The following is a 12,008-nucleotide window of genomic DNA, read 5'->3' as shown; positions in this document are numbered from 1 at the left end:
AGTAAAACAAATAAGTGTTACGAAGCTATAACAAACACATCTGACAATTCACTGTGATGGAGCGTAAGGCTGAGAAAACGATCAATGGCATGAGGAAAGGATATAAGCTTACAAGGCTGCCTATTGTATCATTTGTTTAAACTCTATTATAAATGCAGTTCTATAGAAAAATACATTTCTCTGGGCAGAATAATAATCTGTACTAATTCAGAATACTAATCCCAAGAAAGCGCTGCAATGTTTTACGATCATGGCATGTTTTTTTTTTTGTTTTTTTTTTTTTATGTCTGCAAATTATATATTTTGTTTTTCAGATTCATTCACATTCATAAATGTGTAAATAACTTTTTATGTGCAAATAATTTAGTAATGTTAACTGTATAGTCACTCCAATATATGTTAATAACTGCAAATATTTAAAGAAAGCATTGGCTGTGCATATTCTCTAAGTGTGTGTGTGTTTGTACATGTATTTTAAAAATGAAGTGAAACCTTTCCCTTACAGGTTCTCAAACAATATTTGCAGCTCTGCTTTGTCCATGATATAGTATCGTACAGTATACTATTGTATATAGTTTTGGATTGAACCACTCCTTGCCATCCCATTGAACACTGAGGGTTTCACTGGAATAATATGGTTGGTCCAAACACTCTCTTGAGCAATGTTCAGCAAGGCTGCTGTCAAAGCAACCGTGTGGTAGCTGTAACTCGATAACTACAATAACCAGATAGGTTGTGTGTTCTGGAATAAACTATGGTTAAGGTATTACTAATTTACATTTGTCAAGCTAGGTACAGGCATCCAAGCAAAGTTGTGTTATGAGTGCGGAGATGGGGAGGTAACATGACACCAGTCACTGGAGCTCTACAGGCACACTTATGAGTACCGCACGTGTAGTAAATCATGCATTAGAGCGGATCGGTTGTACATACTTAGGCAATCATTTTAATACAGGAAATGATCTGATGACTTAATGAAATATTGTTCTATGTAAATGACAAGTTAGGCCTTAAAGGAACTAAGCCATGTTTCCTGGACAACATTGTTTAATTTTTTTTTCTTTTTTTTTTCTTTACCTCATAACTGCTTTCTGAATCTTACCAGGTTGATAGATATACAATCCTTTTTGTAACCGCAAACAAATTTTTCTTTTTTCTTTTTGTACTTTTAACTGTTTGCATCTTGCGTTAGAAAAAATATCTGACGTGGAACTTTTTATGTTGTCTTTCACTTTAAAGCTCTGTTGGAAGATCACTTGTATTGTCACCTGATGTTTTGTTTCCAGGCATGTATTGTTTGTGTAGTGTTCATTGTAAAGCCTCTAACCATTTATTTATTTATTTTATTTTTCCACCAGCGAGTGAGGATGTTCAGGAAACATTTGCCAAAGCCAGAAATGGAAAGTACAGGTTATTGAAGCTGGATATTGAAGATGGTTTGTAATAATACATTATTTCTATAATTATCATTTTGTCAAACATGTAGTATAAAAGTATGTAAACCATATATTAGGACAAGTTAACCCGTGCATGATACTCATGCATTCTAGTCAAATCAAGCTACTTAAGGTGTTAAAAAGGTTCTTGTCATGCATTTGGGCCATAGCCCAGGCCTCCTCAGGGGAAGAGCGTTACTTCCCGACGCAAGTGCCCTTTTTTAACGTGGTTTTGTCCACATGTCACCACCTCATCATTCTTCTCCATCACCTCATCCTTCATCTTCATCGCCACATCTATCCAGACACAGGGATCTCTCTCAGCGGTTCTGAGTATTGCACTCCTCTCACTCTGTCACCCCCGGCAACCACCAACCACTCCCCACTGTCACCCCCGGCAACCACCAACCACTGCCAACTGTCACTTCTCCTTCAAGAGATATATATATATATATATATATATATATATATATATATATATATATATATATATGTATATATATATATATATATATATATATATATATTTTTTAAATCTTTATAAACACTTTTAACAATTAACAAATTAAAAACATCTTGGTATACCAAATTTCAGCCCTTTCTGAATTTTTTTCCCACACACTAAGAATTAAGTAGGTCAGTGTATAACTTCGCCCAGCAGGTGGCGCTGCAGCTTGGTTTTATTTTTTCCACACAGACAGACTAACACATGCCACTAGACATTTATATATTAGATAAGCACTGTTATGAGGCGGTTATTGTAATAAACCTTTTTTATGTACACCCTTAATAGAACCATGACTTGCTCTTTATTTTATTCTTAGAAGTGTTTAGCTTTGTCTATAGTGCCTTGCAGAATATTTTGTCATATGTTTATATTATATAACTATAACATCAATAATCTTATGTAATGATCAGATGTTAAACACATATTTGTTGGTTGGAACGTTGAAAACCTGCTTTGACAGTCACTAATGCTTTATTTAGTATTTAACCTGCAGATAAAAATAGAAAGTTGATAAAATTTTAGCATGTTTTGTAATATTGTAAATTTTGCATTTTACTTATCCGTATATCTTCCTGTGAATTTTACTGTTCACAGAACAACTGACAGTAAGCGTCCGTGTGAAGCCAGTAAACACGTGGGATATCGACTTTGACTCTTTTATTTTGCCACTACTAGAAGACAAGCAGCCATGTTATATTTTGTATCGGTTGGATTCTAAGAATGCACAGGGCTATGAGTGGATTTTCCTTTCCTGGTCTCCAGACTACTCTCATGTAAGTGCATGGAGAAAAAAGGCAAAAGAAATTTAATTTGTTAAGATCTAAACATTGTACACCCCCCCCCATTCCTTATCCGTGTTCTCCCCAGAATTTTTTATTTTTTTCCAGCCGAGTGGCATTAAGAAGTAGCCGGGTGGGGGCAGTTGTAATACTTCGCAATAATATTGGAGGCTATTGCCCACAGCTGCCAGGACTGGTCAGTCAGTGTCTAACGCACACTGCTTGTTGTAGTACTCACATAGTACCTGTTCTAATAGGAGAAATAATGGCTTATTCTATTTTAATTGGACTCCAAAAGCCAGGTGGAAAATAAAAACAGCCGGGTGGAGCACCCAGGAAACATGTGCTGGAGAAAACACTGCTTATTTAGTTTTGAAAACTATATATAGAATTGCAAAAAAAAATTCCCGCCATGCTTTGTGCATCATATAGTAGTTTAATCTGATGAAACGTGTTTCCACACTGGAAACTGTGTGGGCTGGTGGGGTTCATCTGTGTCCATTTTTATAGGAATTGTATTACATGACATAGCAATGTGACAATGTGCTTTGACATGTAAACGTAGAGCAAGATTTGGTGTTTGAAAATAAACCTAAAAATATTTACGTGTTTGTTTTAAACACTTAGGTACGACAAAAGATGTTGTATGCTGCAACAAGGGCAACTGTAAAAAAGGAATTTGGAGGAGGGCACATCAAAGAGGAACTGTTTGGAACAGCTAAGGTAAGTGTGGCTGTGAACTACATTTAAAAATAAATTTGCATCACAATCCTCCTGCATCAGTATTACAGGATCCTCCCAGCACCACTCTGTGCTGCTGGGATCCTGCTGTTTCCACTGTCTAAACATCTGTAGAATACGAGGGTCGTCCAATCAAGTCATACATTAAGCAGCAAGACGTGTGTGTGTGTGATATATATATATATATAAGAAATTTTTTTTTTTTTTGTATAATGTATCTTTATTAAATGTTTGTGTGCAGGAAGATCTGTCATTGAGTGGATACAATAAATACTTGGTCTGCCGGTCAGCTCCTGCCCCACTTACTGCATCAGAAGAGGAACTGAGGCAAATAAAGCTTAAAGAGGTAAGAACTATTTTGTAGCATTGTTAGGGTTATTTCATATTTTGAGGATAGTTTGGTTAGTATTGGATTCTGTTTTAAAGACAAACTTTGTGGTGCCTCAAATATATATTTTTATTAATTTTTTCTAAACAGTCCACATTCTTGAATCATGATTCCTGGTGTTTTCAGTCTCCCGAATTCAGTCTAGAAAGACTAGTGCGATCAGGGTAGGTCAGAAAATAGCTTCTTTTTAGACCAAAAGAGTTTATGCAGAAATAATAAAAATAGATTTGAAACAAAATGTAACCAACAACGTCTAGTTTCCATTTTAAGGTCTGTGCCACATAGTCACAGGCAGTACAGATTGCAAGAATGTGGAGAGAACCAAATAAAGTGTGTTATCTGCAGGTGGAAAACACTCCATACACACAATTAATGGTGTGTGTGTATATCTATATCTATATATCTAGTAGCACGGTGGTGTAGTGGTTAGCACTTCTGCCTTCCAGCACTGAGGTCATGAGTTCAATTCCTGACCATGGCATTATCTGTGGAGTTTGTATGTTCTCCCCATGTTTGCGTGGGTTTCCTCCCACACACCAAAAACATACTGATAGGTTAATTGGCTGCTAACAAATTGACCATAATCTGTGTGTGTGTTAGGGAATTTAGACTGTAAGTCCCAATGGGGCAGGGACTGATGTGAGTGCGTTCTCTGTACAGCGCTGCGGAATTAGTGGCGCTATATAAATAAATGGTGCTGCTGATATGTGTATATAATTAATATGATAGATATTTATAACATTTTTCATTCATGAGGTGGAACCTCTGGTTTACATAAATGTCATTTAATGTAGCCATAACTCTTATTTGTACTGTTTTCAGACTCAAACAGATATTGGAGTAGACACTAAACACCAAACCCTTCAAGGCATTGCATTCCCAATAGTGAGCGATGCATTCCAGGCACTGGAACAGTTGAAAAACAAGAGGCTAAATTATGTTCAGTTGGTAAGTTGCTGAAGGTTTCATGTGAATACCTAATATGTAGCAAATCATTGTTGGTGAAACTGCTTTTACACACACTTATCTTGTGCAAACTTCTTTTTGTGTTTAGATTTTTTTCAGCATTTAGCACACTGCAAATTGCTTATCACATGATTAAAGTGTGTTTTATAGCACATATTCCTTTACTGCCATTCCAACATTTACTGGCATGTTACAAGCATTAACCTTTCAATAAAATATTTTCTTAACAATACTACTGACCCAGGTATCTAAACTTAGCCGGAGAGATGTGTCCTACTGTTGCTATTGCTTGAATTTGGAACATTTACGATTGATGTTGACTAATAGACGTATTTTAGAAGTTGGTTAGAACATACATCCCCTATTGTCTCCTTATTCCCAGCAAGCCATGTTTTGAGTGTTTTTGTTAATCATTCAGAAGTAAAACTATTAATCAATGTTATCACACAGAGGAATCCAGTTGGCACTACACAAGTAGGGAAAAGTTCAGAAGCTCTGGAACAGGCATGTGGATTACACGGCTGATGGTTAGGGGTTATATTTACACACAATACTGCTTCTTATGTGAATGGATATTTGAAATCTGACAAGGTAACAAGGAAACTGCTTCAGATATGGACTTCTGTATTGTGCAGAAATGTATATGAAATAAGCTTTGGTGAGAATAAACAGCTGATGATGAGAATAATAGCTGCTTGATGTATTCAGAGCTGAATACAGCCTTTATTTACTTGTTAATCCTTGGCCAACAAACTGATATCTAAACAAGCAAAGAGATTAAAACCGAGATTGAATGGTATGAGCTATGCTCAGTGATATCACATTCGGGTTCTATAGGAATAAGTGTGTTAAAAGGGGCTACATAACTTACTGGAGTTTGTAAAGATGTTTGAGCTGTTGATCTCTTCCGTGTATAACAGCTCTTGAACTATCCTGAAATTGCAGGGTGAGAAATAGACTATTTTTCAAATTTCCCATACAAATTCATATGTAACATTTATTTCCCACCCACAATCATTAAGGAGGAACTATAATGATTTATCACTATATTATTATTGCAAAATTTACTAACATCATGTTCCATCCATGGGTCAGCCCCAAATGGTGGCAAACCATGCATGTCTATCTTACCAGCGTTTCACTGTGACCCATAGTTTCTACTCTGAGCAGCAGAATGTGTATAGGTCCTACTATCAATGTTCCCAATGCTTGAAATATTTTCAGAACATTTTGTGCTATGCATGTTTAATGAGCCTAAAAAGTACTGTCCAGAGAAATGTAGTGACAAGACATGGACAGAGGGAACCTTAACACAGCATGCTGCAGAAACAAGTTGCCGGTATGAACTTGATTTCGTATTGAGCATTAGACACTTCAATCTTCCACACAAGCTTGTCATTTACCTCACATCACTACTTCAGGGAACCCGGTTACTTCCACAGAATATTATCGTAGATTTTTAAGGTGCTGCAGTGCTCCGCAGCGCTGTATAGTAGGGAAAACGGTGCATAAATGAAACCAGGACATACAAGGCAGACAAAATAAACGCAGACATGAAAACAAAAGGTATGATGGACCCTGCTTATTAGAGAGCTCTAAGTGGAAGAGGGCACAGCTGAAACAGAAGCAAATGTGGTTCAGAATGGAGATTGGGACAGTTGTGCGGGTGCATTAGTGTGAATAGTGTTATTGGGGATAAGAGCATTTAAAGATTTGAAAGCTGTGGGAAAGTCTGAGCATGGTAGGGAATTCTGTTAGTGGGGAGCAGCACGGGAGAACACTTGTAGGAGAGCGTGAGAGGTGGTTACCAGAGATGAGACAAGGCGAAGGTCAGAGGTAGATCTAAGAGGGTGGGAAGGAGAGTATTTTGATATGAGATTTGAGATGTATGCAGGGGTAGTGTTGTTGAGGACTTTGTAGGTAAGGAATGAGTAACTTGAATTTGATTCTGGAGAACACAGGGAACTAGTGTAGGGATTTGCAAAGTGGTGCAGCAGATGTGGAGCGGTGAGACAGGAAGATCAGACTTGCAGCAGCATTTAGCTTGTATTGAAATGTGGATATAAAGGTGTCAGGAATGCCAGATAGCAGGAGGTTGCAATGGTCAAGACAGGAGATGAGCGAATGGATAAGAGTTATGGTAACATGTTGAGTGAGAAGAAGAAAAAAAAAGGCGTATTTTGGCAATGTTTTTAAGGTGGAGTCGACAGGACTGGGAGAGAGTCTGGATGAGAGGAATAAAGCAGAGGGTGGAGTAAAGTATGACACCAAGGCAGCAGGCTTGGGAGTCTGAGGAAATTGTGGGAAATTGACAGTGAGGGAGATTTGAGGGCAGGTGGTGACCGACAGGAGGAAAGATTATAAGCTTTGTTTTGGATATGTCCAGCTTTAGGTAGCATTGGGACATTCATGTGGAGATAGCAGAAAGACAGTTGTTTAGACGAGAACAGTACAGAAGGAGAGAGAGATAGATTTGGGTGTCATCAGTGTAGAGGTGATATTGAGGCTGGCCTGTGTGAATTAGTGCCCCAAGAAAAGAGGTGTATAATGGAAAAAAGTAAAGTGCCAAGAACAGAGGCTTGTGGGAGCACCACAAATAGTTGGCGTGGAGGAGGCTGTGCCAGAGGTAGAAACCCTAAAGGAGCGGTTCGATAGGTATGACGTGAACCTTGAAATAACTGTCACGAAGGCCAATGAAGTGAAGAGGGTGATCAACAGTGTCAAAAGCAGCAGAGAGGTCCAGAAGAATGAATGTGGAGAAATGACCCTTACACTTTGCAATAAGTAGATCATTAATCACTTTTGTTAGAGCAGTTTCAGTGGAATGTTGGGGGTGGAAGCCTGATTACAGAGTTAAGAATGGAATGAGAGAATAGAAAGTGAGACAGGCGTTTCGTACACTAATTGCTCAAGTCGTTTTAGAGGCAAAGGGGAATAGATATATTTAATTATATAATATAAAAAATTGTGGCTTTCTGCTTTCCTCCATTTCCCTCCCCACATTTTGACACTCCCTGTCACATGCAGCTTTCTTCTCGGTCATTGGAACTGGACAGGTCACTTGATGATTAGCACAATCCTTTCTCTCTGATCGGTGCTGCTGGGAGAGTTCTGATCAAGCCACCAACAAACTATTTGCACCCATTTCCACTCTTGCTTGTTTGGGAGTACCCAGTTTTGAAGATTAACAAAAAAATACTTGTACAGGTGGTAGAACACAACATACCATATATGTTTACGCATGTACTGGAGGTCCATCATACATCTGAGTTAATGCTTTTGTGTATATAATTCTCATAGGGGTCAAACTGTGGACAATGAGCATATGAAAGTGTCCAAGGGCTAGATTTAATAAGCTGCGGGTTTGAAAAAGTGGGGATGTTGCCTATAGCAACCAATCAGATTCTAGCTTTCATTTATTTAGTGCCTTCTACAAAATGACAGCTAGAATCTGATTGGTTGCTATAGCAAACATCCCCACTTTTTCAAACCCGCAGCTTAGTAAATCTAGCCCCAAGTGTTTGTAGACTAACCCTAATGCAGTATTCTTGATTTTCACATTTCTTTTCTAGCAGTGAAAGCATTTTTATTTTACAGACCTTGTATAATGAAATACAAAATGTCATCTTGCTCATTTCTTTGTCTACATGTTCTGTTGATGCAAATGTATAGGCATTGAATGCTTTCAAAATAAACTACTTTGAATATGTCTGTCGGCATACTGCAAATTTAACCACTGTATCCAAATTAACTTTTAGGTAATGCATAACGTCTTTTAACGTCTTATCATCTTTGTTACCCCTTATGTTTATGATCTACAGAAAATTGATATACAAAACGAAACCATTGTTTTGGCCAACACTGCATACACTGAAGTGAAGGACTTGCCAGAAAGGATTCCAAAGGATGCTGCACGCTACCACTTTTTCCTGTACAAACATTCCCATGAAGGAGATTATTTGGATTCTATAGGTAAAGTCTTATATTTTATTACACATTATTGCAAATGCAATTACTTACCTGTTAATAAATGAATGTGTTGGCCTCTATAACAAGTATTAAGTCATGAAGGTCTTTTCTTTTAGACTGCAGCACAATTTGGCACCTGCACCAGAGTGCTGCTCATACCACATTCTCCTGGGTGTGCAACATACAAGTGTATGTTATGTGGATGGTTGGGGCTAATGTGGCACAATTCGGCTTATTTACGAAGTTTTACAAGCGATAGGACATTCACAATGAATTGATTTGTAGTTGTTCAAAACTGTTTGTTTGTTTTTTTTAACAGAAGTTTCAATATTGTCTCATGCTATTACATTTTTCGTTTTTTCTATTGAGCGTGTTGTACATGTTTTTTATTTTATTTTTGCAGTGTTTATTTATTCCATGCCTGGGTATACCTGCAGTATACGAGAGCGCATGCTATATTCCAGCTGTAAGAACCCTTTGTTAGATGTTATTGAAAGACAACTAATGATGGAGATTGCCAAAAAGGTAACCTTTTTTTTTTTTTATTTCATATAATTTTTTTTTTTATATAATCTCACATTCAGTGTAATTGCCTCCAGAGAAATAGTTTGAGGCAATCTCTGATTCCAGAGGGCAGGTGTTATTTTTGCCAAACCAAACAGAACGTCCAGGGATTATCCTTAAGACTCCCATATTCAGATCTTGGCATAATCTGATCTGATGGTAAATGTGTGTATATTTTTTCACAGCTTATATGGAATGTTGTGACTAAAGTATGCAATATCCTAATTTAAATTTGCACAGATTGAAATAGACAGTGGTGATGAACTGACTTCAGAATTCCTCTATGATGAAGTGCACCCGAAGCAACATGCGCACAAACAAGCTTTTCTTCGGCCCAAGGGTCCAGCTGGAAAAAGAGGCATCAGGAGGCTGATCAGAGGTCCTGCAGAAGCTGAACTGGCCAATGACTAGTGCAGCAGAAAGTAATCATTCCCGTGTTCTGGTATGCAGAATAGTCACTCCTAATTCCCCTCCACTCCTGTTAACTTCTAGACCTGTCCTTAAGTTTATGGATGTATAGAGCAGCTTTAGTATGTCAGGGACATAGTTATATGATCCTGCAGAAACAAATGTGGCCACCTCTGAAAGAAGCAGGAGTGCAGCACATTGTATTGGTTGCATCTACAATTTAACATCTTTGTAAAAGAATATTCATTACCAGTTGTATATGTGGCATTGGTACTTTGAAACATTGTACCACACTACTTATTCTGATGTGGTGTTTTTGTTTTGTTTTTTTTTTACTATGTTTTTATTTTTTAAGCAAATCAACCCATTTAATATTTCCTTTTATTTAATGTGTGTCCTTTTTGATTTTTGATCGATGTGATCAATGGGTTGGTAACATGTAAACCTCCTGAATCTTTGGAGTATATTTAAAAACAATGCACTAATTCTGGATTGGTTTTCTTTTCTATACCCACCTGATGCAACAATTCCAGTAACCAGCACCCTAACTACCCGCCTCTGCAGTATGCACAAGTCCGTATCTTTTGAATGGGTTGAGCCATGCTGTAGAGAACCACAAAACCGTAGTGCGCTGTAACTCCATAACATGACCGTTTTGATAATAAAGGATAATATATATTTACAATAAGTTTTCACCCTAAGATAGTATAATGTGAGATAATAGTTTGTATGTATATGCATTTATACAATTCCTAGTCTGGACACATGGCTGCTAACAGCAAGAAAAGATAAAAAAACACTTCATATGTCAACTAAAATAAAATTGTCACATTCATTTTTTTTTTTTTTTTTTTTAAGTAGGCAGAAGTTTTAATATAGTTTAAATGGTCTAGAAAACATCCTATTGCTTTATCTCCACAGGAAAGTACTAAACACACTAATTTTATATCCTTTAAACTTGAATCTATTGAGGGTGTGTGGTGCCTGTGATAATGTTAGTGGGGGAAAATCGCACACTAGGAAAACTACAACTTTTTGCACTATGTCACAGATTTAGGGCATCTTGATTTTTTGTTGTATGCCTGTGAAGAACCCTATGCTGCTTTGTGCTTTTCATTCATGGGAATATAAAGGTCTGGTGGCTTAGTGGTTAGAACCAAGGCCTCAGCAATCCTATCTCTGTGGAAAAGAGAGGCTGATAATAAGAGGTAAATAAAGGTCTGCAGTGTATGAACTTCAGATACCGATTCTGCATTCATTAACAAGGTGTCCATATGAAACCGTAACGCCCCAGAAATCATGTTTGTGTCAGCCCTGTGTCTTTAGTATATTTATTAGTGGCAGATGAGTGCATCTTGCTATTTGAATACAACCTCTATGGAATGATTACATAACTTATTGACATTTCAGCCACAGTGGTGTATATGAATTCAGTTTTTGAACCATTATAACAATTGTAGCTTTGGCATTCTCTAAATACAATTCCTCACGGGAGAGCGTATATCATTTTGCCATCTGTAAAATGTTCTTTTGCATTAACTTTAATCTAGTTTATTGTCACATGGCTTGTTTAAAATTGGTACTTTGCAGACGTAACTGTTTATATTTACTGATTCTTGAAACATTTCATATACAATGACTTGTTTTTATAGTACTGTTTGAGATTCTTTACACAGTACTGCTGATGTATTTTTGGTTATTGCTTTATTATACATACTCTAATACAAATGTCACTAAGGAGTTGCTTTTTGGAACCAAAGATTATGCTGCTGTAACATGCCGACTTATAAACCTTTCTAACATTTTTAATGTTTCTTATTCGTCTTTCAGATGTTAAAATTATACTTTTCAACTATAACGGATTTAATAAAAGTGTGGAGCGCTTGAATTTGAGGCAGGTCTTTAAATATGCTCTGACTATAGCAGATTGCACCACTTATATTTTTTGTATCGCAGGTTTCTCTATCTACAAAATAACATTTTATTAGAACAGCATGTTTTACAATTGATATGACTGATTATGCAACTTTATAAAACTAGAATAATTTAAATAATTTTTAAATGTGGCAGTTGAAGTTTGTTTATGTACATATGATGGGATGAGTTTCAAAAGTCCTGCACCTGATGAAGAATATTTGTGAATAAACATTTATTGCAAGCATCAATGTTTTTGTTTCTTGCTATTCACTTATGTGACTAACTTTAAGGATATCTAAAGATCTTTATCATTTTCAGTGTCACCTGTACAT

The 12,008-nt window shown here is 36.9% G+C and overlaps 1 protein-coding gene across 1 annotated transcript in view; it reads left to right on the top strand.

Annotated features, from left to right (window-relative positions):
- The window catches only part of TWF1 (twinfilin actin binding protein 1), a 19,134-nt gene extending 7,214 nt beyond the window's left edge, over nucleotides 1-11,920 (top strand). Inside the window, exons 2-9 of the mRNA XM_075209074.1 lie at nucleotides 1,359-1,436; nucleotides 2,539-2,717; nucleotides 3,351-3,446; nucleotides 3,706-3,810; nucleotides 4,675-4,800; nucleotides 8,640-8,790; nucleotides 9,191-9,312; nucleotides 9,592-11,920. Coding sequence (XP_075065175.1) covers nucleotides 1,359-1,436; nucleotides 2,539-2,717; nucleotides 3,351-3,446; nucleotides 3,706-3,810; nucleotides 4,675-4,800; nucleotides 8,640-8,790; nucleotides 9,191-9,312; nucleotides 9,592-9,762 — 1,028 coding nt within the window. The 3' untranslated portion in view covers nucleotides 9,763-11,920. The remainder of the gene's footprint in view (nucleotides 1-1,358; nucleotides 1,437-2,538; nucleotides 2,718-3,350; nucleotides 3,447-3,705; nucleotides 3,811-4,674; nucleotides 4,801-8,639; nucleotides 8,791-9,190; nucleotides 9,313-9,591) is intronic.
- The last annotated feature ends 88 nt before the right edge of the window (nucleotides 11,921-12,008 follow it).

This window comes from Mixophyes fleayi, chromosome 4, assembly GCF_038048845.1.
Source record: "Mixophyes fleayi isolate aMixFle1 chromosome 4, aMixFle1.hap1, whole genome shotgun sequence".
NCBI classification, from domain to species: domain Eukaryota; kingdom Metazoa; phylum Chordata; class Amphibia; order Anura; family Limnodynastidae; genus Mixophyes; species Mixophyes fleayi.
Note: the sequence above shows the minus strand (reverse complement) of the source record. Positions and strands in the feature narration are given on the sequence as shown.